The 16,175-nt window shown below is 34.6% G+C and overlaps 5 protein-coding genes across 8 annotated transcripts in view; 2 read left to right on the forward strand and 3 right to left on the reverse strand.

Annotated features, from left to right (window-relative positions):
• LOC105835476 (cadherin EGF LAG seven-pass G-type receptor 1) overlaps nucleotides 1–2,950 on the reverse strand; it is a 68,927-nt gene extending 65,977 nt beyond the window's left edge. The window contains exons 1-2 of the mRNA XM_036293541.1: nucleotides 2,595–2,950; nucleotides 1,781–2,104 (exon numbers count right to left, since the gene is read on the reverse strand). The gene's annotated coding sequence lies outside the window, so the exon portion shown is untranslated. The remainder of the gene's footprint in view (nucleotides 1–1,780; nucleotides 2,105–2,594) is intronic.
• Nucleotides 2,951–5,618: 2,668 nt separating this feature from the next.
• Nucleotides 5,619–9,717, reverse strand: LOC118644192 (codanin-1-like). 2 transcript variants are annotated; one of them, XM_036294096.1, is made up of 10 exons: nucleotides 9,455–9,717; nucleotides 9,064–9,368; nucleotides 8,692–8,968; nucleotides 8,435–8,595; nucleotides 7,761–8,357; nucleotides 7,442–7,675; nucleotides 7,001–7,357; nucleotides 6,651–6,816; nucleotides 6,312–6,580; nucleotides 5,619–6,014 (listed from the first exon to the last, which is right to left on the reverse strand). In XM_036294096.1, the coding sequence occupies exons 2-10, from the start codon at nucleotides 9,343–9,345 to the stop codon at nucleotides 5,868–5,870; spliced, it is 2,490 nt and encodes an 829-aa protein (XP_036149989.1). In that variant the 5' UTR covers nucleotides 9,346–9,368; nucleotides 9,455–9,717; the 3' UTR covers nucleotides 5,619–5,867. The 2 variants fall into 2 exon arrangements, with proteins under 2 accessions (XP_036149989.1, XP_036149988.1); XM_036294095.1 differs by having other exon boundaries at nucleotides 6,995–7,357.
• A 180-nt stretch (nucleotides 9,718–9,897) lies between these two features.
• On the forward strand, nucleotides 9,898–11,882 carry LOC118647963 (ubiquitin-like protein 4A). Its single transcript, XM_036294101.1, has 3 exons — nucleotides 9,898–10,446; nucleotides 10,750–10,855; nucleotides 10,937–11,882. The coding sequence occupies exons 1-3, from the start codon at nucleotides 10,399–10,401 to the stop codon at nucleotides 11,236–11,238; spliced, it is 456 nt and encodes a 151-aa protein (XP_036149994.1). The 5' UTR covers nucleotides 9,898–10,398; the 3' UTR covers nucleotides 11,239–11,882.
• LOC118644193 (gem-associated protein 2-like) lies at nucleotides 11,446–13,540 on the reverse strand. Of its 2 annotated transcripts, XM_036294100.1 has the most exons (6): nucleotides 13,421–13,540; nucleotides 13,144–13,347; nucleotides 12,967–13,054; nucleotides 12,741–12,899; nucleotides 12,372–12,650; nucleotides 11,446–11,642 (listed from the first exon to the last, which is right to left on the reverse strand). In XM_036294100.1, the coding sequence occupies exons 2-6, from the start codon at nucleotides 13,245–13,247 to the stop codon at nucleotides 11,550–11,552; spliced, it is 723 nt and encodes a 240-aa protein (XP_036149993.1). In that variant the 5' UTR covers nucleotides 13,248–13,347; nucleotides 13,421–13,540; the 3' UTR covers nucleotides 11,446–11,549. The 2 variants fall into 2 exon arrangements, with proteins under 2 accessions (XP_036149993.1, XP_036149992.1); XM_036294099.1 differs by having other exon boundaries at nucleotides 13,144–13,527.
• Nucleotides 13,541–13,892: 352 nt separating this feature from the next.
• Nucleotides 13,893–15,947, forward strand: LOC118647962. 2 transcript variants are annotated; one of them, XM_036294097.1, is made up of 4 exons: nucleotides 13,893–14,331; nucleotides 14,697–14,893; nucleotides 15,096–15,676; nucleotides 15,759–15,947. In XM_036294097.1, exons 1-4 carry the CDS (start codon nucleotides 14,198–14,200, stop codon nucleotides 15,795–15,797), a joined length of 951 nt encoding a protein of 316 aa, XP_036149990.1. In that variant the 5' UTR covers nucleotides 13,893–14,197; the 3' UTR covers nucleotides 15,798–15,947. The 2 variants fall into 2 exon arrangements, with proteins under 2 accessions (XP_036149990.1, XP_036149991.1); XM_036294098.1 differs by lacking the exon at nucleotides 15,759–15,947 and having other exon boundaries at nucleotides 15,096–15,202; nucleotides 15,552–15,722.
• The last annotated feature ends 228 nt before the right edge of the window (nucleotides 15,948–16,175 follow it).

Genomic DNA, 16,175 nt, shown 5'->3' on the forward strand with positions numbered 1-16,175 from the left:
AAACGCGCGCGAAAGCTATACTTTCCTCATTTGTGTAAAATTTATTTTTACACACCATCGTACGTGTATAATTAATATTTACATAATATTTTCATTCGTAAATTTCTCTTTTCTTCCTACTCTGTCGATTCCTATGTATCGATAATCCCTTTCAAACTTACACAAGTTCTATCAAAAATCATTATTTTTTCCCCTCAATAATGTAAAAAATTTCATTACAAAAAATTTATTGATCGGGGTCATACTTTTTCTAATTTTTATTTTTCATCAATTTTAATTAATTTTTTTAGTAATCCAAATATAAACTTTCATTAAAGTAGAAATTATATTTAAAATTAATTTATTCAAATTAAAACCTTTCATCTCTTTGTAGCTTAAAATTGTATGACAACACTATAAATCAATAATATTAAAATAAAAATAACGCGATTAATCAATTTTTTCTTATTTTCTCAAATCGCGATAAATGAAACTTGAGCAAATTCCATTATTAAAGATAGGCAAAACATATATTTTATAACTTTATCTACGTTTATTTATAGTAAAATATATTGCGAGACAGTGCAGCATAGGGGATGAAATGTAGCGTTTCGAGCCATCAAATGTTTGATGCATTGCAATGACGAGCGCGATCTACAAGCGTGATCAATCGTAAATGCGAAACGGGACGTGTCGCGTTATACCAATCAGCACCAGTTGGCAACTGGTGCAACTGCACACTATACGTAATAACGTAACGTTTAATGGCATTCGATGATAGTTTCGCGCATCCGTGATATATCGGTTATCAGTCATGCGGACGAAACATGTGAAAATACGTGGCAGATGATATCAAGCAGTTATACTACTTTGAACCGCGTTCGCGCAAGTGAATATCCCGACGTTTGCTCCGACGGCTCGCCGGTTTTTTTTTATTTTGTTCCGAGCTTCATCGTACAAAGCAGCCTCAAGCTTTTCCGCGGTATTTTTGGGGTTTTTTTTTTGCGTATGTTGTATCTATGACGCGAATCACGGCCGACAGATTGACGACGGATGACGACGATTTATCGGGCCGCATAATTCGGCCTCGCAGCGAACTGACATGACGATCTTTTGACGACTCCTTTTTTCACGTTCAGTCGCATGTACACATATTCCAGCATTTCAGTTTCAAAAATTACATTTCCAGTAAATATCGAAGTCAAATAAAGCTCATTTTAATGGAATTGCTTGCACCTTAGTAAAAAAAAATTGTGATAAATCATAACAAAATATCAAAAGTAATTTGTGTTTAAATGTTACATAACAATTCGAATTTACAAAAATGTTTTTTGTAGAATATGTGTCTGTTGTCCCAAGATATATTATTTCGAAGCGAACGTAAAAATATTGACTTCCAAGCTTTATTTAAATAACTGTTAAATGCCGATTAACGATTGAAATAATATTTCAAGGGAAAGATTTATATTTAACATGAGCCAGCGAGCGAATACGATTTTCCATAAACGTATACGCATTTCATCTCGCTCTTACTGACGCTGCAGCCACCTGAACGCAATTGATTGCAATTCACATGTATTCGTATCCCGTGTACACACGTACATACACGTCTATCAACGAGTATGCTGCTATATCATCGCTCTCTTCACACGCATCTAATTTCAATATTTGTTATAACGCAGCGCAGCGATTCAGTCATCAACAACGAGCGGCGTTGCAGAACGCGTGGAATAAGAGCTACGGTGTTTTGGTTCTTTTTTTCTTTTGTTTTTCTTTTCCAAGCGAAGAGAGTGAGACTTACCTCGCGTTCTTGGCGGGACGAGCCGATAAATAAGCAGCAGGATCGAGAGGGATCACGCGGCTCCTCGCGGTCGTTCATGTTCCGCGGCGACGACGACGACGACGACGGCGATGATGATCCATGTGACTCGGGGTGGCCACGTGATGCCGGCCCCGGGGGACGCTCGCTCCCCTGCTCCCCGTGACCGTTATCAGTTTATCACTCCGCGATCGCCCGCCGCGCGTTTCATACGTGCTTCCGGCCTCGAGGATCGCGTCGCTTCTGTGCCGACAAGTTCCCTCCTGATATACGCCGGGCGACGTGCGACGGTCACGTCCAACGCGTCTGCAAAGATATTTCACGCAACGATAGAAAAAGAGGTTGACGAGGGAAAACGCGAACTGCTTTAACCAACTACCTTACTTTATCAAGTATGGCGTCGACTGAGAATCGGAGTCCGAACCGATCGACCGAGAAGTATCGAGATTCGATCTCGCAGGTTCGATCGCTCGGCAAGTGAGGGAGTTGCTGTTGCCTCGTCACGACCAAATTCAAATTATAGTAATCGAAACCGCCGTTTTCGGTTAACAAATATGGCGGTTGCGATTTCAATGGAATCTCGATCTCTGAGAGATCATCATCATACTCGATGGACTTGGCCGCGACGAGAGACTCGTCGTGTTTCTCGTCAGACGCGGTCAAATATTCGCGAATAAATATGAATTCACATTAATGCACAGAGTTTATGTATTTGTAGCTTTCATACACTAGACTAACTTGCCTCCCGACGTTAATGGGAAATCGCGCGGGAAGAGAGACGCGATGAGATTCTTACCGTATCTTCCGCCGTTGACCTCCAGCGACCGTCAAGGTCCGACTTTTCCTATTTTCGGTTCATCAGTCTCACTCGACACGTTCCTTTTTCGTTTAGGATCTCCACCGCATCTCGTGTGGTGTCCAAAGAATTCGACGACCAAGCTTGACTCGACAGTATCACATACACGACACGGTCGCGCGTGAAATAAGAATCGGGCGAACGAATCAAGATCGGCTCCGAGAAGTATCGCCGTCGCTCGCTGGACGGAAACCGGAAAAGAAACGCGGACGCGGACGTGGACACAAATGCGAACACGACGGACCGCGGGCCACGACTGCGACTACTGCGAGGAACGAGGAACTCGTTCGCGCCCCGCGAACGCGCGCGCGGATCTGCGATTCTGCGCCGCGCATGTATATACTTACGTACTATACGTAGTACAACGTACACGCGCGCCAAGTGTACGGCGTGAAGTTTGCCCAATCTCCACGGGGACCGAGAGGCATTCCGCTCGATTATACCAGCGCGCATAATTTCTAATTCTCTCTCTCTCTTCTCGAAAATTATTCATTTCCGCGGGCAACGTAATTGAATTAATTATTTCAAGAAGTGTATTAAAAAGTACGCTCGCAAAATTGCAAAAACATTTACGTCGTAGCACATCTAGAGACCACACACACACACACATACACACACACATTTCTTCCGATTATTTTCCCCGCGCTATCCGCCGACCAATTAAGTTTCTTCATTATAATTTATAAGTTAAAAATTAAAATTCGCTAGAGAAATGCTAAATATATTGATGCAAAAAATATCTTTTGGTTAATTGTATTAACTCGAGAAAATCCAACAAATATTTGTTAAAAAATATTTTCCTTGTAAAAAATTATTGCCAAAATACTTTGTACATATTACATCCTTTTTTTCTAGAATATATTATATCAACGTTTGCTTTTGCAAAGGGGTTTCGACATTTTTATCATTTTTGATTTGTAACTGATATCGTACCGTATATATATATATATATATATATATATATATATATATAATATGTTGTGGCAAATGACGGGAAAATGGGAAAACAAACAGATGTTCGAAATAGATAGCGTTTGAAAAATTGCATAAAATTATATCACGCGAGTTAAATTTATGGCACGAAATTTCTAAACGCCACGTGGCGCAATATAGCACTAATATAATATTTCCTGCGTGTGAGATAACTCGTCAACAGCATGTTGCAAGCAAAAATCACTAAATACATAATCCTCAAAATTTCAAATTGATTTAAATCGAGTTTTACAACTGACGCAACTTCAGGCTAATTTATGTCTTTAATAATGCAATATATATAATCGATATTTTTCATAACTTAAAAGCAAAGAATAAAAATTACAACTTATTCATACCTTATTAATAGTAATATTATCATTTCTCAATCAAAAGAATAATTATAAGAGTTAAAAACAAATAAATAAAATAAATTATTTACATATTTAATAGTTGTTAATTTATTTAAAAATAATTTCCCAGTAATAAAATAAATAATCATTGATTGTATATTGATAGTGATTTAAACACTCAAATAGATATATTTATCGAATAAATTATCTAGAAAATGACTGGATAGATTTAACAGTTTTTAGTAATACAATTAATATTACTATCGTTCCTTTTTTTGAGTTTAATTCTTCGACTTAAATTCTTTAATTCTCCCATTGAGAGATGATCGATAAACTGAGACGAATTATGAGAGGAAATATCTGCCTGTCGTTCACGAGGCCAGAAAATTTGCGGTCACTCGCTTGCGAGCAACGGAGGCAAGATTAGATACTACCATCGAGAGGACGAGAAGGTGGACGACCATTGAGAGTTATGGTAATGGAACGGGGGTGGATAACCCAATTTCGAAAGGACAAAAGGATCATCCTCGTTGCGTCAGGACAATGTGCCTGGCTGTAACAGTATCGTTCAAAAAGATGGATCTTTGAGGACTATTATCGACCCGATGATTTCCAATCTTCGCGCAAATAAAAATTAAATACTAGCTATAATTTGTATTGTAACATTAAAAACAAATTTTTATTTTTATAAACTAGATAAATCAAACTATGAATAATTTATTTTTATACAATAATTGATAATTTATCAAAACTATATTAAAACCAAATCATTATATTTTCTACAATTTTCGTTATATTAAGGGTTTCACAAATTATCTTGAGCCCCTCGAGATTTATAGTTAACCCTGACACTACTCCAGCTGTCGCAGTGTGCGCTTGACAGAGATAACGATGCGCGTTATATTACCTCAGCAAGATGGGAAAGCGCCCTCGGGGTGAATCAGAGACACGAACAAGCTACAGCGCATGCGAAAACAAGACTTGTTTAAAAAGTTAATTTGCAAGCATATCCTAAAAGATATAAGCATATCCTAAAAGAATAGAATATATATGTTAATTGAGGTGAAACGCAGTCCCTGTTAAAGCCTTAACTTGTTTTATTAATAAATTAATAGACCATTGTTCAATGAAAGTTTATCTTTAACATGATGATTGACATAATTCAAATCTCTAATGTTAATTTATTTATTAATATTTTGTTTACTTAAAACAAAATATGATTCAAATACGCAGAAATAATATTTTAAACTACTTACAGATAAACTTGTTATTTATTCGTATATTCAAGTAAAGCGTAACTTTAATAAGGCATATTTCATTACGCAACTGTCTGTCAAGCCTAAAGGTACAATAATCTGTCTTCATTGTATGGGCGGTGGCAATCTAGAATTTAGAATCGTGGAGATAGAATAATTTAATTTGTAAACGACAAAAGAAAGCTACAAAGAAAGAGTATCTGCGAGATCTTGGCAACACCATATGGCAGTATCCCGCGCTGATCTCGATAAGCTATCTCGATATTCTTGATGCGTACGTGCACAAACGAAAACATGGCGTGAAGGAATGTTGCTGATTCATCAATTATAAAATGTCCAGTAATTATAAAATATACAGTCGTGTGTTTAATAATCCTCATATATAAAAAGTTAGTTTCTTTATTTTCTTACTCATAAAATACTCGTCCATATACACTCTCAAAGCGAATAATACGCATGCATCTTTGTCGCGTACACATTTACAAAACAAGAATGTTTCGTACCGTAATATATAACAATATACATTTATATGTACAGAAAAGATTTTAATTATATTTACAGAAATTTATCTCAACAAAGTCATATTTTCCAATTATCGCAGTACCGTTAACTATACTACTTATTATGTCAGTCTATAAATCATCCTCACAAAAATCGATCTCGTGATATGTTTCTACTACCCAGCCAAGGAGGTACTTAACTTTCTCTGTCGCTTCATCAGTGGCTTTGTAACCCTCAATGGCCTCGGACAGGCACTTCGATAAAAGTTTTAACAAAGGCTGAGAACAAGAAAATTGATATTAAGAACATAATGTGATATACAATTAGGAATTTAAGACAGTACACCAGGACATGGATCATTAAACTATTTGTGTAAAATATTTTGTATCTAATATATCTAATCTTACATTTTTTAATGCGGTTTTCTTTTAAAAAAAGAGAAAAAAAATATTACATTTTACATTACTTTTATGAAACTAAAATTACAAAAATTATATACATATGTATAATTTATTTTTTTTTCTCTTTTATCATTTTATCTCAATTGATTTGGATTATATCACATATACACTTACCACAGGCCAATCTTGTCTGAATAAAGCTACACACTGATCGCTTAAATTGTTTCCATCGAGTATCTTTGTTTCTAATAGCCTTTTCAGAAATTTTCCAAAAATTGGCCACATTGTGTCATTCCGTGGCTGCGTCAGCAACATAATATTTCTAGAACACAGAATTCTATGCATAGGCGAATCATCTTCGTCATCTTTTAGACTGTCTAATGACCATATTTTAATCAATTTGTCCTGGACCTCTTGCGTAAAGAGATCTGTTCTATATGCCACTGAAAATGCAGATTATCATAGTTGTGTGCAACTTTAATATCAAACTTAACATTACAGTATTAAACATACCTAAAAACAGCGCAAAATCCATACTGAGATTATACAAAACTTTCTGTGGTCCTGGTAATAAATCACTTCTTTGATTAAACGAGTGATACAGTTTGTCTAAAATGTCCAATATAGACGATATAGTTAAATCTATACCATGGTTATCCAACATATGCCATATCAATTCCTTTAGGCAAAAACAAGTAAAAAAATATTTAAACATTAATAATTTAAAATTATTCATTCAGAAACAATAAAAATTAATATTTTTTTAGAAAAAAATTTTTTTTTCTCGGGCGCGTGTGTGTGTGTGTATGTGTGTGTGTGTGTACATATTCTTTATTAAATCATACGAGTATTCTTACCCGAACCTTGTCCATCATAACAGTAGGACTAGGAGTATCTGTATTGTGATGTTTTTCTTGCTTGGAATGTATAGGACTACTGTTCCGAAAGAATCTATTAATCTCAAGTTCCATGTCCTTTATAAACAAGGAATCACCGGCAATATGTGACTGAATCCACTGATTTATTCGTTCCATCGCCATTCTAGTCGCGATCTTAATGCACATTTCCTTGACTGCCATTAGAGAATCTTCTGCCAACAAAGATTCTATCGATGCAGCGACTCGCGCCTCACAAATCGTCGGAATTGTTTTCTCACACTGATCTTTTAACTCTCTCGACGCGTTATTGGCCAATGTATTCATGTCGCTCACTAGTGAAGCCTAAACATCAAACTGAGATTTAAATGCTTAATCTCTTCCTATATAATATAAACTTTTCTTTTTATAATTGCACACAAACATTACCTTAAATTCATTGAAGTAATTTCTCAACAGTTCGCTCTGTTCATCAGAATCTTTCTCGATGTGCTTATGTTTCAAAATTTTTCTGAAACAATTTAAATTTGCTTCTCGCGACGAAGCCAATAAGGTGTTGCATATGTGCTTCACACAAGTTGACGCAACTCTTTCGGAAACAAAATCAACAGTCTTTCGAGTAGAAGCCGGTTGTCCATGAAAAAAAGCTTCTTCCAATTGCAGCTGTCAAAAGGAAAATTGAACGTATCACGCAACATAATAACGTTATATAGATATATTAAATATAAATAAATTAAATAAACAATACCTCCAAATGTTTTGCACGAGTAGTGCCTCCTAATTTACGTAATTTGCTGGTAACGGGTGTAATATGCTTATTAGAATTAATATTCAAATTTGTCCCATTTCCTTGAAACACAGAAAGAGTTGATTCCATTCGCGGACAACACATACGCATCGTTCGATCGGTAATTATATCCAATTTATCAAGACTACTTTTGATGGGAATTTTCGATGCGCAGTCGGCGGAATGCAAATTCTTTTTCTTTTCAGAAAATTTTTCAATCTGTTTGAGACTCTTTAGTTCCTTGATTTTGCAATTCTTTTGCCAGACAACGTAAAAATCTCTGGGAAAATTTGGTAGCTCAAACAGCCAACATAAACTCGATTTGAGCAGTACAGCCGATTGTTGAGAAATAAGACAATCAGGGGCAAAAAGATCAGTCTGATTAATAGCATGATAAATGTAATATAACAGTTCTAAGATCTGCTTATAGTATGGCAGTCGAAGTGACACAATGTCCATCATAGCCAGATATTTTACTACCCAAGGTATTGTCAATGACAGTTTGCCTTCGATTATAGCGTTCTGAAGACATGCTTGTAAGTTCAATGATGGTAATACCTAAATAACAATCAAAAGATTATTTAAAGAAAATTAAAAAAAATGTTTTTTAGACACAATTTTTAAATGTTATGTACTTTGCTTCTTATCTCTACTTGTGTTATTATAATCTCTTTTGTAGTGTTACATTCAGATCTGTATGGTAATGATATTAAAAGTCCTAATACTTTTGCAAGAAGCCTTAAACTGGCTAAACAAGTAATAAAATTCTGTTGAGTTTGATCGTCAACCATTGTTTCTGCAAAAAGAAAGGTAGAGAACAATTATCTTCCTAAAATCTTAAATAGAATGTAAACAAATAATTAAATTATTTAAAAAATAATAAAAATTGTACCTGAGTCTTCTATCTCACTATTAGCAAATTGAGTATCGTTCAATTCCATTATCTCATGTACAAAACAGTTCTCCAAATGTGTATAAAATATTGGATTAAATGCGTGCAATATAAAATCTTTAAAAAATTCCTGCGTACCAGGAAATGAAGGACCAATACTTTGATTCTGTGATGGTAAAGGAGTCACAAATCTCTTACTGAGTTGCGTCAATTTTTCTGGATTAACATGCTTTAAAGCTTTCAGGAAATTCAAGCTCTCATCATCCACTACATCATCCTATAATTAATGATGTAAAATTGTATCATTATTGAAAACATTTTTATCATAGTAATATAATAAAAAAAAAAGAATATAAACAGCTATGAATTTACCTGATGTCCATTCTGTATGCATGATGTTAGCAATTGTGACTTAAATAACCTAGCAATGTGATAATAATTAGTGCAGTCATTATGCAACGTCAACATATTTCTTATTTTGCCACCTAGTGCAATTTGGAATACCCATCCTGGTACCAAATGATTCACTTCCCAAATTCTTAGGATATCGTAAAAGGCATCTCGCTGCTTTTTGAAGGTATGGAACGCCATGGCAGACGAAAAATTCTCGCGATTGTCAGTGTCAATTTGAAAAGACACATTTATCTCCCCCATCGTGCACGTCAATTTTTAGCTGGCTACAAACAACGATAAACATTTAAATGTCGCAAAAAAATCTCTAAAAAATAACTTTTACAAGTAATTTGTGTTCATTTATAACAACCTGTTCGCTGGCCAAGTATCTCGTTCCTTTTAATTAAACATTTCAAAATCATAAAAATATATTTTTCCGTCCATAAAGGTTAACTTTTCGAAGCATGTCAGACAAATTGCGAAGAATTGTCGAAGAGTGAGACTTCAATTAAATACAGAGAACGTACAATTATCGTTGTTATACAATCTTCAATCGCACAGTGCACATTTTTCGGTGTCAAGATCGTATTTTCAAACATATGGATACATATCACCGCATTCTATCAATATTTTCTCGCTATACAACCGGGTCGGCTAGATAAGATTAGGTTAGGTTACATTACATTGAACGCTGGCGCCTCTACGATCGGTAAACGTAAAAGAACACGGGATCCCATGCGAGCTTCCACTCTCGAACTTCCGACCACTTTTTGGTCAAGTGGTTGCACAATCTACTTCTACCAACTTCTACGTAGAGCCACTACGGCTCGATACGACGATAGAAAAAAAGGAGATAGAAAGAAGGTAGGAAAGGAAATCGAATAAGGAACACGAGAGATAAATTGACGCGCGTGATCTGAGGATCAACGGTAGTGATTCGGAGAGACAGGAGTATCATGCCAGTGAAGTGCGACGACGATTGGAGGAATTATCACGAGGCATCACTGTCGCTATCGATATCCGCTCGGGCGATCACGTCAGTATCGATATACGTGTCGCGCCGTTGCTCCTGAGGAAAAAGGAGAAGAAGACGAAGGTGCAGTCGATGACGCCGATGACGCCGTGCTATCACGAATCGTGCAAACGCAAAATATAACCTCTCCAGCGCCAGTAAGATGCGCCAGCTTTTGTCGGTCCAGTCGGAGACATCATTGTTCCGAGAAACCTGATCTCGCTTGGCCACGCGCCCCACGCGTCCACAAGCGTCGCACACCTAACGATTCGTCTCCGCGATCCTCGTCTCGGTCGCTCATCATGAAAGTGATCGTAAAGAAGCTGCAGGGGAAAGAGTGCGTCGTTGACGTGAGTACAGCGTGGCTGTTGCGTTGCTCCCTTATTTTCTCATCAAGCATGCATTATTTCCTATCTGAATTTCATCGTAGACTAATATTCGCAATATTGAAGCCTCCACATGTTCATCCTTATCTCAAATAAATTTGCTTGCTCGAACGTTCGTTAATTGAGAAATTAAAAATGCCAAGGTTCGTCTTTACGACGAGCTTCTCTCTGACGTCATAGTTTGTTTTATTTTTCGAAGTTTCGAACGTTTCTTTTGAGAACTTGCTCATAGAGATTATTTTCAAGTCGTTATACACATGATTTTAGATACTACCATCGGAGACAGTGTTGGAACTCAAGCACAAAGTGAGTGACCTATTGGGCATTGATGTACCGCAACAAAGATTATTACTCACTGGCAAGACTTTAGCGGGTAAGGACATACAATCTCACTTAGCATTGTGTATCACTATAATTTTTCATTATCACTATTCTTTTATTTGGTGGTTTTCAGATGAGAATCCCCTAAGTTTTTATCCAGGTATCAAAGATGGCAGTAAGTTAAATCTCTTGGTGATTAAAAAAGCAGAGGAAGGCTCCAGTGAAGCAAGATCCTTACCCCAACAGAAAACGGGTGTTCATCTGCTGAGAGAAGAGGTAACTCGAGTGCTCAGGCATTACTACACGGTTTCCGAGACTGAGTCCATAGTCAACGAGCTGATAAAGGACTTGAAAAACAAAGTGAATAATCTTAGTTACGATGATCTAGAGAGACTAGCCACTGCGTTACTCCAGGACCAAGAGAACGTAGCTTAAGGATCACTCAAGATCATTCAATTTTCGCTTATCGATTGATTATTGTAATACGAGTTTATTTAATTGAAGCATTGCCTTATATTATATATCAAGCCCCCTCCCCCCCTAATAATTGGTACTGTGTAATTTAAAGCACGATTGTAATGAGTAAGCAAAACTTAAAACTTAACGTATTATTCTCTACATTTGGAATCTAAGGTCAGAATATAATCTTGTGTGGAATTTATTAAAGATCGCTATGTATACAAATAAGTGTCACGCCACGTCATAAATAATTATATCATATGCAGAAATTGTGTGATGAGAAATTGTCAAGGATCTGCCAAGTCTAATTGACGAAAGTATCTCGCTACTAGACAGATGAATAAATTCAGCGCTCCCAGCTCCTGCGCATCCAATTCTCTCTATAAAAAAAGCGAGATAGCAAAAACAACGTTAGTAAATTCTGACGTAAACTTTTGTAGATATTAATGAGACGACGAGCTAGTTTAGAAGAAAAGTTCAGTCTCTTATTTTCTCAACCTTTTGTAATCCGACGAATGCGAATTTTTATTATCGCCTGAACCTTTTTCTAATATCAGGAACGAAATAGCAGCAACGTACGTAAAGGAAGTTATGCAATAAAAATGTTTTGTTAATAGAAATCTGGCATTTTCCTTTTGTGTCCTCTCTTCTTTTATCCTATATTATTTAGATTATTAACAATGAATTGGTTGCTAATAATAATAAACATCAAACTGAACTTTTCTTTTTAAACCTAAAAAATTAATACTTTGGAACTAAAAACCAATTATATTCTTACTATTATTTATCATTCTAAAAAAGAAGTATTAAATTGTATCTTGAGTATTTAAGATTAAATTTAATCACTTGGACAAGCTACACAGTTGAAGTTATGTTTAATATTTTTGTAAAAATTTTTTTTATTTGCTTAAAGAACATTGATCTTAAAATTTTTATATGGCACGCACTCTTTGTAAATATATCAAAATTAAATCTGTTGATACAAGTAAAGTTAAGCAAACAAAACTTTCTAAACACGTTTTCTTCTTACTAAGCATAGAACTATATTGGTTGATTTAATTCCAACGTATTACGACACTAAACCAGCTTGATCAAATAATGAATATTACAGAATCTACACGAATGACAGAACACGCTCGAGCTAGTGAACGCAAGCAGGAACAAGTATCAGGCTGCAATGGTTGCTCCAAGATTGCGAGTAACGTGTAAATCCACTGGCCTATTTTGTATTCAATTCTCCTTTCAGTCTCCACAAATTGCACTAAATGCTCAAGTACTTGTTCTATGTTAGACTGATTAAAACAAAACAGAGTATTCAGTGTTGGCTCAATCTTTTCTTCGGCACCTAAACAGAAGCTGACCCAAGCGTTTTGATCGTTTATGTCTGGCTGCAATATCAAGGAAAGTTGAAGACAAATTGAACAAAACTTAAGATTACCTTAAGTTTATTACTAACTTATTTTATGAGGTTTGTTTACCAAATTAATGTCAGGTGGTCTCCACTTGCGCTTGCCTATTAATATCTCGTTCTTCAGTTGGCTCACATATAGCCTCAGCTTAGAAAAGTCAGAAACTTGATATTGTTGCCATTCAATAGTTGGCTTGAGGTTTGCCGGTGCTTGAACACATCCTGCTAACTTTTACAGTCACGTTTATTTCACCATTGTAGGATTATAGGTATGTGATTTACAGGAATTAACTTACAGTCTTAACATAAGCTTTTGTCGGTTGTTTCACACATGACGGATCTAAATCGGCCACCACTACGTCCGCGCATTGTCTGGCTTCTATTCTAGAATAAAATAGAATAAGATTCGCAGGTGTACAATATTGGAAAATGGAGAGAATGAGAAAAAGTGATCGAGAGAAACATTAGCTTACACTACTCGTTTGATGTATTCCTCCCCGGAAGAGGGTGGCAATGATAGATTGATATCCTCATCGATATCTCCCACCAGAAATGCCTGCTGTTTCAGGCAATCCATCACAATTCCTTAGCGGAGAATTCTCGTATCTCGCAAAGTTCGAGTGAGGTTAACTCCACGCTATTCTTATGAAACACATCGCAGTCAACACCTGTACTTGCTGTAAAGGTATTTCAGTTCATTCAAGAGTAACTCTTGAAATTAAAAGAAAAACGAACATATTTTTATAGTGCCTTTTCTCTCTCCACTTCTCCAGATATTTACAAATATGATCCTCGAGACAGAGTCTCGATAGTATTTCTCGATAGCAGCGGCACATTCATGATCATTTTTTATCTCTTACAATTTACATAATTCTATCTGTATAGAGACATTAAAAAAAACGAAAAATAAAATTTAGTCGCGCATTTCTTGTACATATATTTTATATATATATATATATATATAACGGTGCGAAAGTGTACAGAATAAAAATAGTAATCTTTAAACTTTTAAAATATAAAAATTAGGATGTATCGCACGAGCGCGCGATTATGACCAATCGGAATGGTTCCTTCGTGCGAAATCGGCTGCGTCGATTGGCCGTGCCGCAGCAGTTGTCTCATCTCCGTTGTGAACGGACATGCGAGAGCGATAAATAAAATGCGTTCGGCAAAGCAAATCTGAGACATGTGGAGTGCTCTCTTACCTTACTCTATCTTTGTTCAATAGAGTCATTCACAAAAAAATTAAAAATTATGTATGTTTTTTTTTTATTAAGTGTAAGTAATATCAATGTCGATTACACTTTAAAAAGTAATATTTCATACGTATTTATCAATCAGTAATTAATTAAAAGTCATTAAAAATTCGAAAAATGTCACGTGCCTTCAAACGTGATATGATTGGTCGAAGATAATGTGACGTCACGATATATGACATAAGTCACATTGTTTTAGGTGGCTGCATGCAAACACGTTATGTAACTAATTATTTTTATTACATACATTGTTTCTTTAATTGGCATTTCGATGAAGCGATCTGAGGGCTTCGTGCAAGCAAAATCGGACAATTTACCAAAAATGACAGTGGTAATGTTGTCCGATTTTTTTACTCAAAGTGAGTGTTTCAACATCGCAGAGACTACAGGTGTTAAAGCTGAAAGGTAGGTATTTTTTCCATTTAAAAAATATATATATATGTAATTATATTTACAATGTTAATATCCATAATATAAGCATATTAAATAAAATAGACAAAATAGGTTATGTTTGTATTATATTCTCAATTTAAAGATATGTAAATAGTTATGCTTATATAAAGTATTTTTTAGTATATTATGTTTCATATACATATTAATGAAACAACATTATGTGTACAATATATATTAAATAATAAATTAATTAAGTAATTTTAAAAGTCATTAATACACTAAATCTTTAGCATGTAATAATAAAATATGATAAAATATTTAATGTAATGATTAAAATAATGTCAAAAAAGCATAAATTAATATAATTTTTTTACTAGATCTAAACGTGAAGAATATGGAGATAATGCCATTGGATATGTTGAGCTGAAACGAGAAGGCTCAATATGCACTGTTCGAGGAAAAATATGTCCAGAGCATAAAATTCGAAGTAAACCTTATACAGTTTTTCTTAAGATAGATGAAGAGACTGAAGAAATTAAAGAAGCTGTTTGTCATGATTGTGCCGCTTCTGCGGGTAAAAAATAGAATTTGTTATTTTTAATAAAAAAAAGCATATATATCTTTTTATATAAAGAAATTAAAAATGTTTTTATTATATGTACATATGTACATAAGTTTAAGATATTTTCTATTAAGACATTTTTGGTTAAATTATTAATATGGAAAAAAAAATTAATTGATTAGACATAACAAAAGTAATTAGAGACATATTTCAGGTGGTTGTAAGCATGCTATTGCTTTTATGATGTGGGTTCATAGGAGAAGTGAAGAACCAGAACCAACAGCAACAATATGCTATTGGAAAAAATCTAGATTAGCTCAAGTAGGAATTAATATAAAGTGTATTACAACAACAAAAATGAAAAAGCCACAAATGAAATATAATTTTGAAAACGCTGATAATTTTTTTGATAAAATCTTGCATGAAATGCAGATTTTGCAGTTCACTAGTCAGATATCTAGACATTTAATTTCTTTAGAAATATGTAATAATTTATCACTGCATCAGTTATTAATACAATTTGCTAAAACTCAAGGAACAAGTGCAGATGACTTTTTGGCCTTTTCTAAACAATTAATGTCTATCAAACAGTGTATTGAAGTAGCTCAAGAAACAAAATTACAATCTAAATCTAAACTATGGATGGAAATGAGATACGGTCGTATTACAGCATCCAGAATTTATGAAGTTGCTCATTGTAAAACTGAACGAGGCACATTAGTTGAACAAATAATTGGAGCAGCTAAAATTATAGAGACTGAAGCAATGAAAAGAGGAAAAGATTTAGAGAAAAAGGTTTTAAATATTTTGCAACAGAAAATACAAGTAAAGTTGAAAGAAAGTGGTTTATTATTAAATCCTGAATTTCCTGTAATAGGTGCCTCTCCTGATGGCATTGGTCCTGATTTTGTCGTAGAAATAAAATGTCCTACAACATCAAAAGCCGAATTGAAATATATTACAGCAGAACAGAAAATATGTAATAGATATTTGGCTCAAATACAACTTCAAATGTTTATGTCCAAAATGAAGAAAGGATATTTTTGTATGGCTAGACATAATTTCGAAACAAGTAATGATGTTATAATATTACAAGTAATATATGATGAAAAACTTATAATGAATTTAATACAAAAAAGTATGGAGTTTTGGAAAAAAAATGTTTTTCCCATTCTTTATAATGTCGTTTGTTAAAAAATTATATAATAAACAAAAAGATAAATTAATATAAGGTAACATGTATATTATGTGTCAAAATTTTATTTAGTTTTATTTGTGTTTAATACAATATAGG

This window comes from Monomorium pharaonis, chromosome 11 (genome assembly GCF_013373865.1).
Source record: "Monomorium pharaonis isolate MP-MQ-018 chromosome 11, ASM1337386v2, whole genome shotgun sequence".
NCBI classification, from domain to species: Eukaryota; Metazoa; Arthropoda; class Insecta; order Hymenoptera; family Formicidae; genus Monomorium; species Monomorium pharaonis.

Coding starts and splice junctions, on each gene's coding strand:
- LOC118647962 (XM_036294097.1), top strand. CDS start 14,198: ATGAAGCGATCTGAGGGCTTCGTGCAAGCAAAATCGGACAATTTACCA. Junction 14,332..14,696: donor ACAGGTGTTAAAGCTGAAAG/GTAGGTATTTTT, acceptor TTTTTTTACTAG/ATCTAAACGTGAAGAATATG. Junction 15,677..15,758: donor GAAAAGATTTAGAGAAAAAG/GTTTTAAATATT, acceptor TTCCTGTAATAG/GTGCCTCTCCTGATGGCATT.
- LOC118644193 (XM_036294100.1), bottom strand. CDS start 13,247: ATGGATTGCCTGAAACAGCAGGCATTTCTGGTGGGAGATATCGATGAG. Junction 12,900..12,966: donor CAAAAGCTTATGTTAAGACT/GTAAGTTAATTC, acceptor TGACTGTAAAAG/TTAGCAGGATGTGTTCAAGC. Junction 12,651..12,740: donor GACCACCTGACATTAATTTG/GTAAACAAACCT, acceptor TTGATATTGCAG/CCAGACATAAACGATCAAAA.
- LOC118647963 (XM_036294101.1), top strand. CDS start 10,399: ATGAAAGTGATCGTAAAGAAGCTGCAGGGGAAAGAGTGCGTCGTTGAC. Junction 10,447..10,749: donor GGAAAGAGTGCGTCGTTGAC/GTGAGTACAGCG, acceptor ACATGATTTTAG/ATACTACCATCGGAGACAGT. Junction 10,856..10,936: donor CACTGGCAAGACTTTAGCGG/GTAAGGACATAC, acceptor GGTGGTTTTCAG/ATGAGAATCCCCTAAGTTTT.
- LOC118644192 (XM_036294095.1), bottom strand. CDS start 9,345: ATGGGGGAGATAAATGTGTCTTTTCAAATTGACACTGACAATCGCGAG. Junction 6,817..6,994: donor TTATGATGGACAAGGTTCGG/GTAAGAATACTC, acceptor TTTTGCCTAAAG/GAATTGATATGGCATATGTT. Junction 6,015..6,311: donor TCAGACAAGATTGGCCTGTG/GTAAGTGTATAT, acceptor TCTTGTTCTCAG/CCTTTGTTAAAACTTTTATC.